Source organism: Limanda limanda, chromosome 10, assembly GCF_963576545.1.
Source record: "Limanda limanda chromosome 10, fLimLim1.1, whole genome shotgun sequence".
NCBI lineage: Eukaryota > Metazoa > Chordata > Actinopteri > Pleuronectiformes > Pleuronectidae > Limanda > Limanda limanda.
In genome coordinates this window covers 15,420,184-15,442,257 of record NC_083645.1, presented here as the reverse complement: position 1 = coordinate 15,442,257, position 22,074 = coordinate 15,420,184, and the positions used below count along the sequence as shown (strand labels likewise).

At 43.2% G+C, this 22,074-nt stretch overlaps 1 protein-coding gene across 2 annotated transcripts; it reads right to left on the bottom strand.

The window, feature by feature from the left end:
• Positions 1–523: 523 nt before the first annotated feature.
• On the bottom strand, positions 524–18,705 carry LOC133011874 (serine/threonine-protein phosphatase 2A 55 kDa regulatory subunit B gamma isoform). 2 transcript variants are annotated; one of them, XM_061079795.1, is made up of 9 exons: positions 18,630–18,705; positions 9,588–9,685; positions 9,122–9,287; positions 8,171–8,283; positions 6,283–6,460; positions 5,302–5,466; positions 4,601–4,770; positions 1,658–1,749; positions 524–818 (listed from the first exon to the last, which is right to left on the bottom strand). In XM_061079795.1, exons 1-9 carry the CDS (start codon positions 18,703–18,705, stop codon positions 524–526), a joined length of 1,353 nt encoding a protein of 450 aa, XP_060935778.1. The 2 variants fall into 2 exon arrangements, with proteins under 2 accessions (XP_060935778.1, XP_060935777.1); XM_061079794.1 differs by lacking the exon at positions 18,630–18,705 and adding an exon at positions 15,540–15,621.
• Between the last annotated feature and the right edge of the window lie 3,369 nt (positions 18,706–22,074).

Genomic DNA, 22,074 nt, shown 5'->3' with positions numbered 1-22,074 from the left:
CGGCAGTTACGTAAATGCCCCATTTTTCATGGAGTGTCGCTGGTAGACAACCAGGAAGGGTTTTACACAAAACTGTGGGCAAAGGGGTAAGAATAGGCTTTTCTCAAGCACACAAATATAGAGAGGAGGAGGAGAAAGGAGTAAAGCCTAAAGAAAAAAAATACAAACATGTAAACATCTCTCTAGTCTGAGCTGTAGTAATCTACACACCATCAAGCACAATCCAGAGGTTAACAATCAACAAATCGACAGTTCGGACAATTTTTTCAATCCATAATCCGTTGTGTAATCCAGCCTCTTCCCTTTCTAGCCCTTTCTAGGTCCTTTCAGTTGTGGGTCGGCTGGCAGGAGGTGAACGAGTGTGGCAGAGAAGACATACATGTGAGCGTTTTCTGCTTGTTGGTGTAAGTGTGGCTGTGAGTTAGGCATATTCCCGGGTGCGCATGTCTGTTCATGAGTACATTCTGGCATAGTTGTGTGTTCAGACGTGAGGTCATTCATATCTGCCACTGACATCCCTTCGTTAATGCAACTCAGAGTTGAGTTTGTCCTGGAAGATGTACAGGTTGTTGGTGGCGGCGATGGCGATGATGTTCTCGTTGGGGTGCCAGGCCGTGTGGAGGATCTTCTTGGTGAAGTCCAGGCTGTCCACGCTGATGTCGTCCTTCCGCCGCTTCCCCCCCGCGGCGCACACCCTGCGTGGCTTCAGGACGGCTCGGGGTTTGCTGCTCTCTCGCGACGCCTCCAGGGTCACGTCGCGTTTGGTGTTGCGGTCGAACATGCGGAAGAAGTTGTTGTAGGCTCCGGTCATGATCACACTGGACAGAGGAGGAGGAGGAGAAGGGTGAGGGTCCAGTTATGAACTAGAAACACTCTCATTGTCTTTTACTAAAGTAGCCATGACTTTCCATTATATCGTTAACTTCAATTCAGTCAAATTTAAATTTAGAAACACGCAGTTTCCTCAGTAATTTAGAGTAGCTACAATTTGAAGGTGCTTTTTGTGAAGTATATTATTATTTATTTATTTTATTTATTTTATTTTATTTATTTTATTTATTTATTTATTTATTTATTTATTTATTTATTTATTTATTTATTTATTTATTTATTTCATTTATTTTATTTATTTTATTTATTTTATTTATTTTATTTATTTTATTTATTTTATCTTTATGCCTATGACATATTTGATACTTTTTTATTATTAGCCATCTAATCGACCATTCAAAATATGCAATAACCTCCACTAGAGTAAAGTAAAGTAGCTCAATTTAGCTTCACCTCAACCTCATGTCAGATTTAAATGCTGCTAACGTAAAATATACATGTAAAACTCAAACATGACCATTATAGATAAACTAAATCAATAACTAATATCATTAAAGATTTAGTTTAATTTAGAAAAAGGGAACATGTCTTTCTAAAACCAGCGACCTCTTGTGTTTACTGTAGATATTCCACGATAAATGCTGCATGTTATAAAGATGGCTCCATTGTATTTGGAGTGATGGATATTTCTCTGAGTTTTCTCAAACCCTCAGTACATAAAACAGATCTATAAACACAGCAAGATACCATCATATGGAATTAGAAAAGTATGTTTTTTTGGAAATCAACTGAGACATTTGCAAAACACAAGAGCAGACAGGATTACCTGTCCGAGCCGTTCCAGGCACACTCGAACTTGTCGAAGATGCAGTCGTTTTCATAAAGGGAACACAACTTGCTGCGGAGGTAATCATGAACCTGGAGGAAGAAACACACACACATGTACAAGCAGATATGATTAAACATGAGGTCCAGCAACAGATCTACTCCCTGGACTCCCAATTCAAACTATAAATAGAAGAGTGAGCAGAAGACACACACACACACACACACACACACACACACACACACACACACACACACGTACAAATCTCAGCAGAGACAGAATACATTAAATGTGGGCAAGTTGTAATGGAAACCTCCCTGAAGGCAACATTAATGAGACACAACACCAACCCTCAGCAATACAAGAGCCAGGAGTACATTTTAATCTAAACTCCTTTTCCATATCAGTAAATCCATTAACATCCAGTCCTCTATTATCAAACCCACCAAGGGCATGATAACACTCTCTCTCTCACACACACACACACACACATTCTCACACACACACACACGTTCACTGATTCCCTAATAACTCTTTTCTCTCGTGCTTTCCTTCCACCGGCCTGTGTCAGCACTGAGTCTGCTCGGTGATGCAAAAGTTTGAAATCGACACCTTCCTCCGGCCGCCGTGCTCCACATTAAGCCCCCCCCCCACCTGCTTTCCCGTTCTGCATAAAGTCAGCGGCCAACAATCAATAACAGGTCCAGCTGAGGTGGGCTCATGGTTGTACATCAAACCCGGTGACGTTTTAGTTTTCCCCTGTGGCTCTTTCTGCATGAAGTGAAATGATACACTGTCAGCAGGAGTTGAATAGACATATATATACATATATATATATATATTTATATACTAGTCCACGTAATCCCTGATTTAGTGAGTTCAGAATCTCATCCCTCGTGGATCTGTGCATATTTCCTGTGCTCCAGGAGGAATACGAGTGTAGATTTACCAAAAAATCTGTTGAGTTATCGTTTTCCACCCCTCTCAGTTTACTCCATTCGCTCACACACTGCCATCGCTACCTCGCCTCATTCTCTCATTTACAACCTCTCCCCTCATTCTACTCTCCTCCTCTCATCACACCATCCTCACACCACCTCCCAAACCATCAGCACTGTTCTCCCTCACTCCCTCCTCTTCCTCCCTCTCCATGCTGCATTGCAGATCTAGGTGTCAGGAGCTGTGTAAGGTATCCCTCCTTCCCGCTACACTTTATAAGTGGAGACTTGGCGACCTATAAATAGCTCCGGTGCGTCTCAGCCTCCCACTCATGGCTGCCTCGCGGTCCCTCACACGTCAGGCAGACACACACCACACGCCCGCGGCAGGAATACTGAACACTCGCAGGGAATAAGAGTTGATAAATACTTCTGCTGCACACGAATGTATCAGCACAAGTGGGTGTGGCTTATAATGTAAACACCTATGAGTGACAATTTGAGTGTGGATGTGTGAAAGATGAATATTAACCAGAAAAAGCTCTTTTTATCAGCTTGGTGTACTAAGTGAAACTTTTAAAGTCCCACTTATTCTCCACCCAAATACATGGTATTATGATAAATTGCTTTTTGTGTTGGTCGCACACACCAACATACACACACATGCATCCAGGGATTATGGCCTGAATTTAAAAACTCAGCAAGGGTGAGGCCTGATGAGAGGAGGTGCATCATCTGGCGCGTAATCAATCCAATTATCCCTAAAAGGTTTTAGGAAAAATCTAATCATCACTAAGTACAGTGATTGTGAGAGTCAGCCTTGTCCCCATGATTCATTTCTATCTCCAATTGAGAAAAAAACTTTCAAGGTTAATGATGTCCTCTCGTAGGAACAAATAGTCTCCATGAAGTCGGAATGACAGGTGACAACAACTTATGAAGTGCATTAAATACAGAAAGATATATAGTTTGATAAAAAAGGTTCTGTTTAAAGAATCTGGGAAGCAACAATTCTGCTGGAAGAACGAAGACTCCACAGAACCTGGATTATGGACAGAATTCTGAGCAGTTACCTGAAGACCTGAGCTGAAGGGGGGTTCCAGAGAGCAGCGGATAATGTTACTCCTCATTTACGACAAATTTATGAGAATAAAGGTCTCTGTGCCCTGTGGCCCCAAAGTACCTTGAAACTCTCCTGGTTTTGCCATACAGATGTGTGACAAATTTGAGGAAAAAACTTAAGGTGCTGACCCACAAAAGAAGCTTCAATGCAGCTTCAGGTAGATTTTTAACGTCTGAAACTCATCCATTCAGCCATTATTTATACCGCTTATCCTCTGGGGCTTGCGTAAAAAGCTGGATCCAATCCCTTCCTGTTAATCACTCCACGCAGAACGACCCCAGCCGCTCTATGACTTCAACAATATTCCCAGAAAGATTTTCCCGGACTGACCATCACAATCCGTTTCAGATCCATCAACCCAGTTCAATTGCTCCTTGTGTTTTTTGTACAGCAACATCTGTCTTTTCTCCTGTTTCCTATCTAGTAGTTATTTCACAGTTTATTTTAGTGTTGCCATGACAATATCAGCAGGTTCATGAGGAAAGAACTTCAGGGGGTTATACAGGCTGTGTACAATGATATTACGGTAAACTGATGAGCCAAGCAGCTAATGTATGTGCCAGTGATGACGAAGCAAGAATGAAATAGCCAATACACAGGAGTAGCTTTGCCAAGAGTAGTAGAGAGTATATCAGTATATAGTGAAGGGAAATTCTAGTTTATACAACACAGCTTAGACTCCAGTGGTGATCTTCAATTATCCTGAATCTGTGGGAGCTGGGTGGACTATATATCCTCAACCGCTGATTAATTCATTTTCCCCTGAGTAAATTTGCTCCTTCCCTGCAATAAATTAATGAGCGAAGCCGAGCCGCAGAGAAAACATTCAGTGTGTCTGGTTTTGGATTCCACCAGAGCCACATGCGTTATTCAGTCACACACCTGGTACGTCTCGAGGGGCTTGCTCTCCATGTTGAGGTCCCAGACCTTGGCGGTCAGGTAGTCCCGGGTGAGCAGGTAGCGGCCGCTGTGGCTGAACTTGACGTCAGACACAGAGGAGATGATCTCGGAGAAAAAGGAGCGGGCGCTGGGGTCCTCGGGCTCCTCAAACACTGGAGAGGAGAGGAAAGAAAGAGGGGAGAGGAGGACACCGAGGTGTGAGGAGTTCGTCACATGCCATGAACAAACCTGATAATAATGGATGTGTGTCTTTATCTCTAATGATTTAGAAATCAAGAAATGTCTCAAATGGGACTTTATGTTGAGTGAAGTCTATGATGCTCAAACAGTACACAGATTAGGTTTGTGTTTTTATGGACAGATGATGCCGTCTGAATACAACTGTGGATAAACATCTGTATATTCAAAAGAAAACAATTAAATAGCTTTTCTAAAAAAAACAACACAAACAAGAAACCTAGTTGATGGTGATTAATAAAATAGTCAGATAAAAAACAAACAAAGAGACTGAAACCGAAATCTAGGACAATAATGTAAAAACTTAGGGTTTGCTATGAAATATATTGAGGACCACTGTTTAGTTATTCTGACTTGTAGACTAAGCTCTACAGTATCAGACATTTTGTCGACCTTCTGAGGACTTGTGTGTGTGCCTCTCCATTCCAGCTCAGCGGGTTACTCACATTTGGAGTGTTTGTCGCACAGCGCGGCTTCTCTCATGTCACAGAGACGCAGGGTGCCTTTGCTGCTGCTATACACAAACAGGTTACAGTGGTGGGGGTGAAACTCAGCTGCTGTTATCACCTCCGTCAGATCCTCCATGTTGGTTGGTTTGATGTCAACAATGTCTGAGAGAAAGCATCATTAAGGAAAACGGCAGAAAAAGTCGGCTCCTCTGAATCTGAGGTGATTTACCTGCTAAAGTCTGTGTGTGCACATTTATGAATTCAGCCTATTATCATATTGAATCGCTGACTGAGAAACATATCTGACTGATATGGAAACTCACACAGGCCCCTTTGTCTACATACAAAATAAAAACAAGTGTGTGTAAATTTATACATAACCAACACAATGTAAATGATTTATGGCAGATATAAAATAAACCAATATAAATATATCTTGAGGTGATTTGGAGGGGGGGGACAGAAATTCCATATTCAAATAAATTGTAGTATTATAAATCCTGTCTGGGTCATGGCTTTGTGACTGTGCGCCGCCCTACTGAGCTGGATTAGAAGTCAAAAAGGGGCTGAAATATTTATGCGGCTTTTGAATTATTCATTAAGCTACATTTTCACTCCTCAACAATAATATTCCCCACCCCCAACACTTTTTGCAATGTGGGAGTTTGTTATAGTTGTAAGTGTGTGTGTGTGTGTGTGTGTGTGTGTGTGTGTGTGTGTGTGTGTGTGTGTGTGTGTGTGTGTGTGTGCGTGTGTGTGTAGAGGGAGGCAGGGATTGATTGCTGAGTACTGTAGAAGCCTCCATATGTTAATGTATGCATCAATTATCTGTGTCCTCCTGCTTTAGGAAATATATTCAAGCTTTTATAGATATATTGCATGTTTGGTTGTTCTCCGTCTCTTCTCCTCACTGCACACACACACACACACATACACACACACACACACACACAAGCACTATCACCCATAAAAGGATACTGAAGCTGCGGTCGGTGATGTCCAGATGCCAGAGGTTGATCCTCAGATCATCAGCGGACATGTAGGTCTCGTAATCGGAGTTGACGGAGATGGAGTTGACGTGGTAGGTGTGGGCGTTGGCATACACTCGCCGGGGGCTCACCTCCACCATCAGGTCCATCGGCATCAACACCGGTACCTAGAAAGAAAAAAAGAAAGAGAGAGATAAAAGTTTACACGTCAATCGTTTTATTGTATCAGGAATTTATATTTCAGGAATAACTTCCTTTGACATTAATCATACAGTACTGCTAGAACCCCAACCTTCTTACTTGATTTTAAAATCAAGAGCCAAACTGGTGAATAACATAAATCTCATTTTGCTTTAACATAGAGAATCATTGTCAATATATTATTTGCTGAAATGTGTCCTTATTTGGATACAAAACAGAAGGAGCATCACCAACGTACACATGTCCTCAGACACGTCAGCAGAAAAGGACAAACAACACAGTGTGTGTGTGTGTGTGTGTGTGTGTGTGTGTGTGTGTGTGTGTGTGCTGATTGTTGAGAAAACAAACGCTGATAGTGTGACTAATTTAGATCACGTGCAGATGTTGTGTCTCTGTTCTCTACGGCTGGAAACAGATCATCTGCCCCACACATACTCTCACATACACACATGTACCTTTGTGCCAGTGACCCACTTTCGCACATGCAAACACATCTGTGCCCACTGACCCAGTTATGATGAGCAACCCACTGCATGTATGAATGTTTTAGTGTGTGCATTCAGACAGACAGACAGACAGACAGACAGACAGACAGACAGACAGACAGACAGACAGACAGACAGACAGACAGACAGACAGACAGACAGACAGACAGACAGACAGACAGACAGACAGACAGACAGACAGACAGACAGACAGACAGACAGACAGACAGACAGACAGACAGACAGACAGACAGACAGACAGACAGACAGACAGACAGACAGACAGACAGACAGACAGACAGACAGACAGACAGACAGACAGACAGACAGACAGACAGACAGACAGACAGACAGACAGACAGACAGACAGACAGACAGACAGACAGACAGACAGACAGACAGACAGACAGACAGACAGACAGACAGACAGACAGACAGACAGACAGACAGACAGACAGACAGACAGACAGACAGACAGACAGACAGACAGACAGACAGACAGACAGACAGACAGACAGACAGACAGACAGACAGACAGACAGACAGACAGACAGACAGACAGACAGACAGACAGACAGACAGACAGACAGACAGACAGACAGACAGACAGACAGACAGACAGACAGACAGACAGACAGACAGACAGACAGACAGACAGACAGACAGACAGACAGACAGACAGACAGACAGACAGACAGACAGACAGACAGACAGACAGACAGACAGACAGACAGACAGACAGACAGACAGACAGACAGACAGACAGACAGACAGACAGACAGACAGACAGACAGACAGACAGACAGACAGACAGACAGACAGACAGACAGACAGACAGACAGACAGACAGACAGACAGACAGACAGACAGACAGACAGACAGACAGACAGACAGACAGACAGACAGACAGACAGACAGACAGACAGACAGACAGACAGACAGACAGACAGACAGACAGACAGACAGACAGACAGACAGACAGACAGACAGACAGACAGACAGACAGACAGACAGACAGACAGACAGACAGACAGACAGACAGACAGACAGACAGACAGACAGATAGATAGATAGATAGATAGATAGATAGATAGATAGATAGATAGATAGATAGATAGATAGATAGATAGATAGATAGATAGATAGATAGATAGATAGATAGATAGAGAAGAAAGAGACATAGATAGATACCTGTAGGGAGGTGACGGTGGACATGTCCTTAATGCGTCCCTCCTCATCCTTCAGGTTGTATCCCTCAGGCCGTTTGTCTCTTTCACTCACCTTCCACAACTTAATGGTCTTATCTAAAAAACAAACAAGGCCATTAAGGAATCAGATAAGACAAAGGGTAATTCAGAAGAGTGAAAAATGAACAAAAGGTGCTTGTAAATGTGTTTGGAGCTCAGGAAGTTATCTGGAGATGTGATATCAAAATATCAGAGTACACTAAATATAGAGTTTGAACTCAAACTGGAAAAGCTAAACCACTCAAGCCTTAAACAAAGACAAAGTTAAGTCAGATACTTGACTTACATTACCAATTACAAAATAATACACCACACTTTACTGTAGCTCGGACTCTGAGCCTCCGAATGAGTACAAGATCGGGGCTTTGTTTAACCATCACTGACACAAGCAGACATCTCAGCAGCAGCAGCACCACCCATCCGCTGGAGCAGGTCTTACATATTTGATACCCTCAATCATAAATAATACAGTGCTTAAATAAATCAATAAAAGGAGTCTGAGGGAAACTCAATAGGGATCTTCCAATACAGCCAGGAACAGAGCGTGTAATCTGATGAATGGACCTTAATGCTAAGCAGAAATTGGGATCCAACACAAGCAACTGTTCTCTCTGTAGACCGGGGAAAGCCTCCTTTCTTACTTAAGAATGATAAAGCCGACTCAGCCTAATTTGCAACTCCATCACCAAGCTCTTCACACTGTCACAAACTTGTTAAGTAAGACACATTAGTAACTCAGGCCATGAGAGCTCAAATAACGCCGTTTAGAACCGCGAATGCTCAAAAAGGGTTCATGCAAAGAGTTTTTCCACACAGGCACATCACTACCTCTACACCATCCTTGTTCCTCTACGTGTGTGTGTTTGTGTGTTTGTGTTTGTGTTGGATCTTTTACCGTTGGTGGAGAGTAGGAAGTTTGCAGCGTTCTGCTGAGGCAGCCATCGGATCTTATTGATCTTCTCCTCGATCTCCAGACTCTTAAGGTAGTCGAACTCGGGCTCATGGCTCTGGAAGGTGCTGTAGACATTGTACTCTCCTTGGGAGAACAGCTCACACTTGCTCTGTGGAAAGAAAAGGAGGATATATGGAAGAAAAGGGACGTGAAAACATGCGGGAGGAAAAATGTGCTCTCCATCGTATGTACAGTCACCTGCGGCCCAATTCACTCAGTCACCTTCAGCCTTGATCCGCAGAGCAATACTAATACACTCACAACCGGCAGGAGCATCAACTATTTATCAATCAATCTCAAGTGTAGCTGGAGGGGTGGCTAGGTAGGTGCATTGCTGTTCTTGCGGCTGAGATGAAAAATGGTGTGTTTGTGTGTAGGAGTGTGTGTAAGCATCGGTGTGTGCGCCTACCTCTGGTTCCCTCTGAAAGATGACCACTCGGCCCCCCTTGTCCCCTGTGGCCAGGAGCTCTCCCGTGTGGTTGAACTCAACAGTGGAGATGATATCAGCTGGCGGGAGACAGACAGAGACAAAGATGGAGAGGGAGAGAAAGAGCGAGAGAGAGAGAGGGGGGAGAAAGAGAGTTGCCATTAGCTAATTGACCACAAGTCAACATTCATTTATCTAAACTGTTAATCTGACTAAATTAAATTAGTAAATTATTGGACAGAGATTAAAGATCAGACAAGATTCATTGTATAAACATGTACGTTGATTTAAAATATGCAAATGATGTGTAGAATAAAACAATATTTGAAGTGTTCTGCAAGAGTGTGTGAGCTGTCAGGGAAGATTCCCATTATAAAGCACATATCAGCCTGTCAAAAGATTCACTTACGCAAAAAGATACACACACACACACACACACACACACACACAAGCACACACACACACAGCTGTCTGACATTATGCACAGGTGGTATCTGTGCTCCTCTACACGGTTTGACAGTGACACATACACAACGGCGCATAGGTTCACAGAGAGTTCATTGTTTGTGTGTGTTCGTGTGCGTATTAGTAAGAACTATCAGTGTGATGTCTGAATGTGTAGACACAACTCAGAGTGTGTATTTGCATAAGTGATTTTCTATCATTCAAATATTATTTTTCAGTACATTCATTAGCATATTCCCGACAATGTCCCCATCACCGGCTCCGTGTCCCGAAACGCCAACACAGTCTGACTCAGTGACAACTCTGTATATATGATGAGTCAGCACATCATTAACCACTTAGGATTTACTGACTCAGCGCTTTCACTGGTCCACCCTCAACATACAGTACACAGACTCCGAAGTAGAAAGCTCTGAGATACATTGTGTAAAGAGAAGCATGTGAGTTCAACATATGAAGCTTGAATCTAACATTGTATGTAATCTGTATCCTCCCTTCACCCCAAATTTGTGATGGAGATTGGTGTTTATTTAGTGACTAAACTGCTTTGGAGGCAGAAAAAGAACTCTGTCACAGTAAAGATACTGTACCATACTAGTTATTATTCTGCTGCTGTGATCATGAATACAATTTACAAAAAAAGCCATATTAATGTTTATATATTGTAGCTATATATATATATGTATCATGGTGTATACATCGTCCTTATATCTTACAATTCCTGTTAATACTGTAATATTCCATATATATTTCTTACTGTACAGATCTTATTTATTTACATTTTCACTTTAATATGCACAATACTCTTTTACTGCCTTTTTTTGCACTTCTGGTTAGATGCTAAACTGCACTTCGTTGTATAAGTACTTGTACTGTGCAATGACAATAAAGTTGAATCTAATCTAATCTAATCTATCTCTTTTCTGATTTAGGTCTCTTTATTTATTCCAATCTGTTTAGTGAACTGAATGTCCAGTTTAGTTGACAAATTTCAATCTGTGGTTTGATTAATCTCACACAGTTTTGTAAATTGTTAAAAAAAGCTGTGAAAGATAATGCCGCTTGTGAAGCCGATCACCGTGGCGATGCCTTCAGTGCTGATTGGAGTCTTTGAAACGGAACAAAAACATAGATCCTCACGCTTCTGTTGTCAAATTTGATCCATATACTGTTTACTTCACATGACATCCACCAATAAATGAGGTCATAGACGTTTTCAATTCTTTGTTGAATTTGCAAGTTTGCACTTTCACTACTACAGAGCTATTTTAATATAGCAGCTCTTGATGTTCTGGGTTCCTGCAGAAAGACTTCTGTTGCCTTCAGAGAGAACCACGCCAGCAGTTCACCTTCCATTGCTTGTCTTTATGCTTTAAACTAAGCTTACTGATGTGAGAGTGTTATTGATCTTCTCATCTAATTCTCAACCTGACAGCTAATAAGTGCATCTGCCAAAATGTCAAACTATTCCGTTGAAGAGTCTTTCCATCACTGCTGCAAACTGCTAGGCTGACTGGTTTCCACAGCAGTCAGTTCCTCAGAAGAGACTCTGCTCAGCAGCAACATTGTCAAAAAAATAATCAGTTTGAACTGATAGTGTGTATGTCTTAAAAGAATAGATGATGATCAAGCACAAAGGAAATGAAAGTGTGGCCCCTTTTTGATTGTGTCATGGCTGTTTGTTATTATTAAACATTTATACTATATATATATATATAATAAAAAACATAAAACCCAATGTGTTATTTGTCCAAGGTAATGAAAAAAAGAAGCTGCACAATCCATGGGCTCTGCTGCCTCACAGATTTCGTTCAACATATCCTCAGATCTGCTGCCGCACAACCAAAAACTCAAAATAATACCAATTTCCGATGATGTATCCCAACATGTTTTCATTAAAGTTGTCCAGTGAGCTCTGTTTTTATTTTATTTTTAAACGCGCTCCTCAAAAAGCATTGACTGCAATAAAGACGGAGTGTGGAGAGCAATTTTACTGAGAGTCAGAGTGATTCAAAGCTGCAGCCTTGCTTATTTCCTGGTGGCCTTGAGAGAGATGTTATAATGAGTGGAGGCAGGGAGTGCTCTTCAACCAACACAGCCTTATTCCCACTGTTTCTGACACACTCCATGTATTACCGGATCCCTCTTTCTCTCTTTCCATTCATTATTTCACTTGATCTCTCCGTTTGCTTCGCCACAGTTCCAGTTTCATTTCTCTGTTTAAGTAATCTCTCTCCATCTCAAATCCAGCTCCCCCCTCTTGTCCTTTTGTCATCTTTCATCTCCTTCTCCAGTTTCATTCTTTTTGCCCCGTTTCCCTCTCTCATTTGCTTGTCGTTGCACATTCGGCTCCCTGTCCTTCTCTCATCCCTCCCCACCATGGCACTCTTCTGCCTTACGGTGTGTTAGCATGTCTGTAGTGGTGAGGATGCTGGTTGTGGTAGAAGAATGGGAAGGCTGGGAAGGGAGGTGGAGGGAAGAGGCGGTGGGGCGGAGGCGGTTGGAGGGGGTCCTCCGGTGAGCAGGGGTTGCCATAGTAACAAGCAGAGCCAACCAGAGGCAGCGGTACTTGTAATAGTTAACCGTATATGGCAGTCTGGTGAAGCAGGAAGTGGGATTCATCAATCCAATCTTCACAGGAAGAAGAAGCCATGAAATAATTATGGCGCTGCACTTCTGTCCAGTAACAAATATTCAATTAATGCAGTCGCACGCTATGATCCATATTGAGGACGTGCAGATAATTAATTCATGATGGCAGTCATACAAACACACACACCCTACACGTGCAATCAATGTTACAAACACAGAGATCTGAGTGCACGTGAGGATGGACTGCAAACTGTGTGTGTGGGAGAGTGAACGAGAGACAGAGAGAGAGAGAGAGAGGGAGAGAGAGCGAGCGAGCACACTCACGTAGAACTGTCTCTCTACTCAAGTGACACAGAGAAAGAGCTCAGCTAAGCAAAACCATAGAGGCGGTACACAAGACAGCTGAATAAAATATGGAGCACACACTCTCCTCTCTAATCCTCTGCTCGGCTTCCCTCCTTTTTTATCATTCTATGTCTTTTTCTTTCTGTCTGTCTCTCTCACACATATACACACACACACACACACACACACAAACAAACACACACATATACAGCTCAAACCAACCTGTCTCTCTCACCATATTAGAGGAACACAACAGAAAAACTAAACATTGATGAATACACACAACCACTGCAGACACAGGGTGTTGAGTCACTGCTGGCCAGTGTATGATTCATGTGTGTGTGTGTGTGTCAGTGTGTCTTATAGTGTAGAAGTGCTACTTTAGAGCAAGCTAGCTGTGTGTGTGTCTCCCATAGACGGGCCATTAGCCTCAGCAGTTTGTCTGACTCATCACCGAGGGTAACATAGTGTGAGCGCAAGAGCATGAGCTGCACACATAGTACAGATACACACACACACACATGCACATACACACTATATATTAACACAGAGAATGACACACAAACATTAATGAACCAAGAGACAGTGAGAAGCATGGACAACACGCACAAGTGATAAAAGCACAGGACCTCAAATGCACTGTGAGGTGTTTACAGAGAAAGCAGCTCCTCAATGATAAGAGCTGATAAGTGGACTACAGAAAATAAATCATTGATATAATTGTTCATTAATTGTTAATATATAACTGTTAAAGATTATATATGAAATTTAATATCTTTGCAAAACAAATTTGAAATATGAAATTGCACTTATGAGTGAGACATTTTTCACTGCTTTTAGAGAGAGGGACTAAACAGCTGACAGATAGAAATGAACTGATTGGTAAAGAAATTATTTATTTCCAGCTTCTCAAGCTGCAATGATCTGCTGTTTTAATATTAAAAGTTGTAAACTGTTTATGTATTTTTTTGTTTCACATATACCTGGTATTCTATAAAAGCTATAAGTATGTATTAAAATTGATAAACCATTTGGCTGTTTAACTGAATAATTGACTTTTCAACCATAATCGTTATTATACATATAACAAATGGAAGAGGAGAGGAGAGGTCTATGTGCCTAGTTGGTATACTTAAAGGGAAGGACTTCTACAGGGACAGGGGGGGGGAGCAGGCGTCCTACAGTCCCAATTATAGATATCTTGGGTCTGGGTAAACATGAAGCATTAGAGCCGAGCCAAAAACACACACTCCTTAAAAGCCAAGACAAGCCACCACTCAGCAGGAGATGTGAGTGTGTGTCTGTGTCGGAGGGTGTGTGTGTTTGCGCTGAAGCTCAAGCACCCGCATTTCCTGTGTACGTGTGTACAAGTGTGTACTCCAATTACCCTGTAGAGAAACAAATGGGGGGAGACAGGAGAGATGAGGGAGCGAAGGAGCTGAGGGGAGAAACTGCCGGAGGGACACGACGCTGAATTGATCCCTGTCCTGCAGTTTTGGTGTTATCTGGAAAAAAACTGATGTGTGTGTGTGTGTTTGTGTGTTAGAAGTGTACAAGTGTGGAGAGGACGGATTTAAGCCCAGCACAGCAGGGAAGCTGCCATTTCTCCAAACACACATCTCTATAATGGAGCAGAGCCTGTGTGAGCCTAATGGCTATGGACACAAACAATTACAAGGACAAACCAAGCCACCAGCATCAGCACAAGTGAAACCTGCTTGTAATTTGGTTTCATCTGACTGTAAACTCATCCTCTGACCGTCTGAAACGTGTAATTCATTTTCAATACAAATCAATTTGTTTTCCAAACACATTTTTCCGAGACTGTAACATAAAAAAAAGATTAAGAGCTTAGCCAGTCAAAACTCAGATTAAGTGCAAAAGCTTCAAATAAATACTGAACTAAAGACATAAATACTGAAATGTAATCCTCGGAAAACTCTCGTCCTTTTTTGCACTGTCATTCTTATCTTACCATCTCCATCCATTCAGAGTTGGTTGATTGGGCAATTAGTTGATTGACAGAAAATGTATCTGCAATGATCTTGATGATGACTTAATCCTAAAGTAATTTTTTTAGTCAAAAATTTGAAAAAAATAACTGGTTAACTGGTGATTTTTGATACAGTAGCGAGTGTGTGTCTTCCTCCGTATCCATGAGAAAGAGAAGCAAGATAGCTTTCAAGAAAATTAGGTGTCATCTAGCCAAACGTTAAAAGAGACCAATGACACACCCGAATATGCAAACACACAAACTCTCACACACACACATACACATAGTGAGGCAGACAAGAGTGAGACAAAAATAAAAAGGAAGGTGCGAAAATAGAGACGGACGAAAAAGATGAAACGGACGGACACAGACAAATCTGACTCACGTGACAATTCACCACATTTAAACAGTTCACTCACACACTCACTCACACTCCATCACATGGGCGTACACACATAAACTCTCACATCTCACACTGGGGTCAGGTGGCGCAGCTGTGTGACACAGATATGACCTTCGGGAGAGAAGAGAGCACACACCTTCAGTGTAAGAGGCAAACGGCTCAGGCTCCAGGGAAAGGGTAGTGATGTCGGAGCACAGGACCTGGATGGGGCTCAACATCCTGGGGGAGGACTCCGGGGTGGAGAGGGGTGGACGGGATGGGCGGAGCTCTTCAGGCTATAGCCAGGAGCAGCCCTGCAAGAGGAGCAAGGATGGAGGGGAAGGGAAAGGAGGGAGGAGGGCAACAGGGAGGCAGCAAGGTAAGGAAGTAAGAAGGATTTGGCGGGGAGGGGTATAAGGGTGAAGGGTAGGGACTGAGTTACTCCATCACCAAAGAAAATCTCCTCGTGGTGTGTTCATGATCATACGGTACCTACGTGAGATGAAATATTCACATGAAGGGTTTGCTGGAGGATGAAGAGAAATGAACAGAGATAAATGACTGATGGGACAGAGTCTCAGTTTGTCTCCTCCTAATATGGAAATCTGTTCTGGAGGGGAGCATGATTCACTGCTCTCTCCCTTTTCCTCATGTGACACTGATATATAATGAAGATTAACAATTTTTGAATGTTCAGGTCTGATGTGAAGGATGCACAAAATATTTTCTATCTTCACGTTGGAAGTTGCATTTGCAATTTACCTGTCTGTGGACTTTATGATGACCATTGTCACTGCAACTTTATCCAGATGCATGTTACAGGAACACATCATTTTTTGTGTGTTTCAGTTTGTGTAAGCTACTCTCTAAACTGGATTCTGTCCAAAACTAGGTAGTGTCTTCTAGATCCTTGAAATGAGTTGTTTCCCCTCCATAGGTCGACACTATATTCTTTACAGGGGACAATAATAATGACATCAATAACCTACGAACGAAGATATGAAAAATGGAAACATTTTGAAATTGTCATTATTTCCAAATTCACTTATTGCTACTGCAGCTGGAGGTGAGTTTAAGGGAGACACTGAGAAGGTCAAAGGGAGAGAGAGGAGGGGAGTAGGAGATGGAGGAGAGACGGGAGGGGAGGGAGGGACGGAGAGGGAGGTTAAGCATCCCTCCCCTCTAAGAGTTAAAGGGCAGGGGGGGGGGATTCCCACGGGAAGATCTACAGACACACCGTTATGTATGCGCGCACACACACACATACACTCACACACAAAACACTTGCAGACACACACACATCCATATACATACACAGACCCGAGCGAACAGGAAGACACACAGTTTGCACTCTGACACACATGAATATGAATGCAACAACACAAGGAAAAAAAAGACAGAACGAAAGATGGAGACACAGGAGACAACAGAACACACCAAGCATAAGATGACATGCACTCTGTCTCTACCACCCGCTGCCTCTCTTCACAACCACACACACAGACACACACACACAGACAGACACACACACACACACACACAGACACACACACACACAAACAGAGGCACATTGTGTTTGAGCAGCCTTAAGAGCACTGTTGGATAATAGTTTGGCAGATGCGCCACTTCAGCACTAGGCAATGCTGTGAGTTGTATTAGAGGACTGATGGGGACACAGAGAGGGAGGGAAGTGGGGGTGCAGTGGGGGATGGAAATGGGGGAGACGGACGGGGGTGGGGTGATTATGGAGGAAAGGTGGAGGGGGGGTTGGAGTGGATTTTAGAAGAAGAGGCAGGTAATGAATCATTTTGTTAATTTGTGCCGCGATGTCTTCTTTGTTTGTCATTAGGGGAATTCTGATGAGATTGATTTTTTAAAGCACAATTTGCACTGATTCTTCTGCTGCTTATCTATTTTTCGGCGCTCCATGTGTTGCTCGTCCCTTTCACACCATTAGCGCTCAGTGCTGTGTCCACCTTGGTGGGAGCTAATCAGCAATTCACCCTGTGTCTGCCCGGGATGTGTGGAATAATTAATACTGCCATTATTGGTGGGTGGAGACGACCTGTCAGTCATATCAGCCAAGCATGAAAAGCAGCATGTTTATCATCATGGGCTGTTGCTATGGCAATAATGGATGGTCGGCAATGGATGCTACAACAGATTGTTCTGCCGCTCACTCATCACAGTCCTTTTTCCCAAATGGACAAAGACAAATATTGTGCATGGAAACATAGAGCGCACAACACATACTCATTCATACACCCGCAGACACACAGCGGACGGTGAAACAAACAGAAATAGTCTTTAATCCTCTCAGGGATCCACTGTGTTGAGTGAACACGCAAGCGTTTACACAATCAACAGGCAGCACTACAGGTCTCCCCTGGCTACAGTGAGTGCCTCTGCGTGAAACAGGAAGCACAATTCCCTTTCTGCGATGACAGGAGGATCACAAATAAGCACGCAACACATTTATGATCCCCACCCCCTATTTGATATTTGATAAACCAGCGTTCTGGTCAAAGAGGCGTGGCGAACAATGAGTGTAGGAAACAGATTAGGGACAGTAAGGAAGGCAGGCAGGGAAGCTTGTGTGCAGGTGAGATTAGAGGAGTAACTGAGATTAGCCGAAGGGAGGAGGGGCGAGGGTTATCCAGGGTTGTAATCCGTGTGTTTCACAAAAACAAACCAAAGGAACTCATTGCACCTGATCTATTCAGCAGAGAGGAACACAGAGGACATGTGTGTGTGTGATGAAATGCAGTGAAATGAGCACGAGGTGGACCTCTCGGGATTGTTTTTTCTGGAAGTTTCTGCCCGTTACAGAAAGAGACTCTGTACTCAGACACACATTTGGACAGAGGCCAGATCAATTCTTCCCTGCAGTGCAACAGAATAGCTGTGTTGCATGAGGCAGAGAACTGATTACAAAAGCACAAACAAACATAGAACAGGAGTGAAAAGGTGAAGACAATTTTAACGAGAGGATGAGGAAGAGGAGATGAAAACTTGACAATGATGTTTTGCTGACTCGGTCATGTCAGACACTGTCGGACACAGAGTTTCAGATTAAGAAGCTGTTCTATGCTGGATTTTTCAGCCATGCATAAACACAATTCGTTGCACACACAAACAGACACACACACACACTCTCTGAAAGTCTGACACATAGACACACGCTCACATGGGGGAACACCGAAACCCACAGTGGGACGCGCTCTTCTTCCCCCTGTCGTCCTCTTACCTTCAGTCACATAGTTGTGGTCGGGGAGGAAGCCGCGGTGGTCGAGTGCTGGGGGGGCGTCAGTGTCTTCGCCCATCGGCGGGGCTGGGGGGTGCGCCCGTCTCGGTGGGGCAGCGTGGTGGTGGCAGATCGGTGGTGGAGGGGGTTGTGGGGAAGCTGGCCGGCGCAGCGCCCATACTGCTGCCCGCCGACGCCTCCTCAGCACAGGGGCGCAGAGCCAGGCATCCTGTCCTTAAATGAGGATGGGGAGCAGGTTGGGCGGGTGGGGTATGGTCCAATCCAGTATAGGAGGGATGCGAGTGAGTGTAGGAGTCCACACAACTGCTTCTCAGAGCCAGATGCCAACCTGCAACAGGGAGGATTATTAAAAAACAGTTCACAAAACTAGCAGTGAGCTTGATTCTTGCCAAACCAGAGCAGACATCACTCGAGAGGCAAGAAAACCCTTCCTGTCCACCCTGCAGCGGCCGAGTCCAGCTGTGGCAAAAAGCAATTACAGCCGCTCGCAAGCAGACACACAACATACACGGCACTGTACTAAAGTCCCTACTTGTTAACAGATGCTCGGAGAGAAGAGGAGGAGAGGAGATGAAGAGGAGGAGAGTGGGGGGAGGGGAGAGAGGGATGAGCAGAGCCCCTGGTCATCTGCAGTGCTGCTTCTTCTGCAGTGAACCCACACACATATATAGGGATGCAAATATACACAACACACACTCACCTATACACACTGGGGCAGCTTGTTGGTCAGGTGCTCCTCGGAGGATCCTCCAAAAAACAACCTGTCTCTCCTCCTCCTCGGCCGGGGGGGCTGTCTCTCCTGGTTTCTCAGCTGTTCCAGTATGAGGAGGAAAATCCTGCTGGTCCTGCGTTCTGCTGCATTCTGCGCTCTGGCGTATGCATGAAAGGCAGAGTGAGAGGTAGAGAGAGGGGGAGGGAGAGTGCAAGAGAGGGGGAGAGAGAGAGAAAGAGAGAGAGAGGGAGAGGGAGAGGATCTGTCCTGCTGCGCTGGTACGTGTGTGATGCATCAGCGCTGGCTCTGCCCACTCTCCGGCGCAGCCAATCATGGCAGAGCTGAGATCTGCCTGACCACTGACTGCAGGTGATTAAATATGATGGAGAAACAGAGAGAGGGATGGAGGAGAGTGAGTGTCTTATGAGGTTGTGATTAATGGGGGAGAGGGACGGGGGGGGGCAGCCCTGTCTCGCTTGACTGAGTGTGAGCCACAGTACAGTGACAACTAGAGGATTCACCTGGAGACATAATTCAATTAAGACACACACACACACACACACAGACACACACACACACACACACGCACACACACACACACACACACACACACACACACACACACACACACACACACACGCATTTGAGCACAAAGAAGAATTTTGCAAACAACTAACAGATTTGACTTGCAGCAGTATCATACCATGATTATCATGATATGAATTTCTATTTAATCAATTTCACTGTTTATTCAATTTCTTGCTGAGTTAGGGGGACGGATTAATACTTCACTCAAATTTTGTGTTAAATATGAAGCATAAATCACAAACACACAAGCAGCCTTTGAACTTAGTGTTAGTGTGTGGGGGGGGGATAGGGGGAATCTGCTGCTGTAGCATCTTTGTGCAGAGTATCAAATTTACAAGAGGTATTATTATCGATCTTTTCGTGTAACGCTTAACAATGAAGTGATATCTTTAAACTATTTTATTTGTAATTTTAAACAAGCTACAATTAAAAGCTAATGACATTTTTTATTTTTTGCTTTGCACATGTATGACTATTTTAATGTTATGAATAAAAGCACAGCAGTTTTCACTGCTTTAAATTCGGAGTAGGCAAGCCAATAAGAAAGGGTATTGATCTAATACTAAGTGTAACCAGAGACACGATCATCAATATTAAGACGTATAATTTAATTAAAAAAGAAGCCAATGTATTGTTACAAATCAAAGAGTGTGTCATGATCCATGAGATGAATGTTAATGGTTAACTTCTGAATATATTAAGGTTAAAATCATTATTCTTAATTAATCCCTTGCATGTTACAACACAAGACAGATTAAAGTGTCAACATTTTTTTGAATACATTTTGTGAATGAACAAAGTGATAGGTACACTTAATAGGGGGTCGCTATTGATGGATATTTATTGATTATTCATTCAGTTGGAAAGGATGTCAAAAAATACTGAAAATGTTAATTCAATTTCACGGTTCCCAAGCTGTCGGAATGACAATATAACGATGTCACCATCTACAATCGTAGACTGGAAAACCTTCAGATTATAGAAGTTGCAATCAGTCAAATTCCATGAAACAATAATGAAAACACTTGCAGGTTACTCCACTGGTATAATATTAATACTATACTATACTATCCCTATACTCAAAATAGAACAGAGTAACAGTAGGCTTAGGTAACAATCCACACACATCTACTTAGCTTCACAGTCTGATTAGTTAAAAGGTTACATTATATAGATTTGCCACATTGTGATATTTATATATATCCATATCTGAAAATACGACAACACTTGACCAGTAACTGAAAGAGAAACACTTGAATTCACACTCCATCACACACAGAGACGCTTCATTCAGCATGGCAGTGGAGAGTGACGGGCTGCCAGGGACAGTTGGTGCCATCACTGGTGCTGGCTGTCTGCCATCAGGCTTTAAACCCCCCACTCACACACACACACACACACTCACTCACAAACGCACACCCAGCAGGAGACGAGAAGAGCTGTTTATCGGACTTACTCCAAGACTGCCAGGATCGCCCTCCCCCTCCCACCACTTGCCAGCGATGGGCAGCGCTCCACAGACCCCCCCGCCATATCTGCCCTTTCTAACTGCCCCCCGCCAGCAGAACATCCACCACAAAGCTCTGCTAAGCCCACCCACTGCTTCACACATACAGCTACTGTTCTACCTGTCCCCACATGTTCACCCCAACCATATGCCACCGAAATCCTCCCCTGGTTAAATCCATAAACCCATTTGGTTTTAGGGTCTTATACTGACGACCCCAGCAGTGTAGGATTTGACCTTTCAGCCAAACCCAAAGCTTTGGTTTCCTCTTGAATGTATTTAACATCCACTGATATATTTACTGTATGTGCGATGGCTAAAGCTCCTAATGGCACGTTTGGATATTGCCAATTTTCAATTATGAAGGCATGATTATGTGATGAAGAATCTAAAGTGGTTCCTTTGGCAACTTTCTTTTTTTCAATCTATTGTGCCCTCAAGTGACAAAGGAGATTTGTAATGGTGATGGAAAATATTAACTATCAATAATTTCACAATCAATAGTTCAAGTTATATATTAAGCAAATATTCCAAACATTAGCTGGTTTGACGATTTGCTTGTTTCTGCATGTTGTTTTTGGTTTTAAATTGAATGGCTTTGGTTTTTTTTTGTTTTGCTT

Coding starts and splice junctions, on each gene's coding strand:
- LOC133011874 (XM_061079794.1), bottom strand. CDS start 15,621: ATGTTGAGCCCCATCCAGGTCCTGTGCTCCGACATCACTACCCTTTCC. Junction 9,686..15,539: donor GTTTGCCTCTTACACTGAAG/GTGTGTGCTCTC, acceptor GTCTCCCGCCAG/CTGATATCATCTCCACTGTT. Junction 5,467..6,282: donor CATCACCGACCGCAGCTTCA/GTATCCTTTTAT, acceptor GCTTTCTCTCAG/ACATTGTTGACATCAAACCA.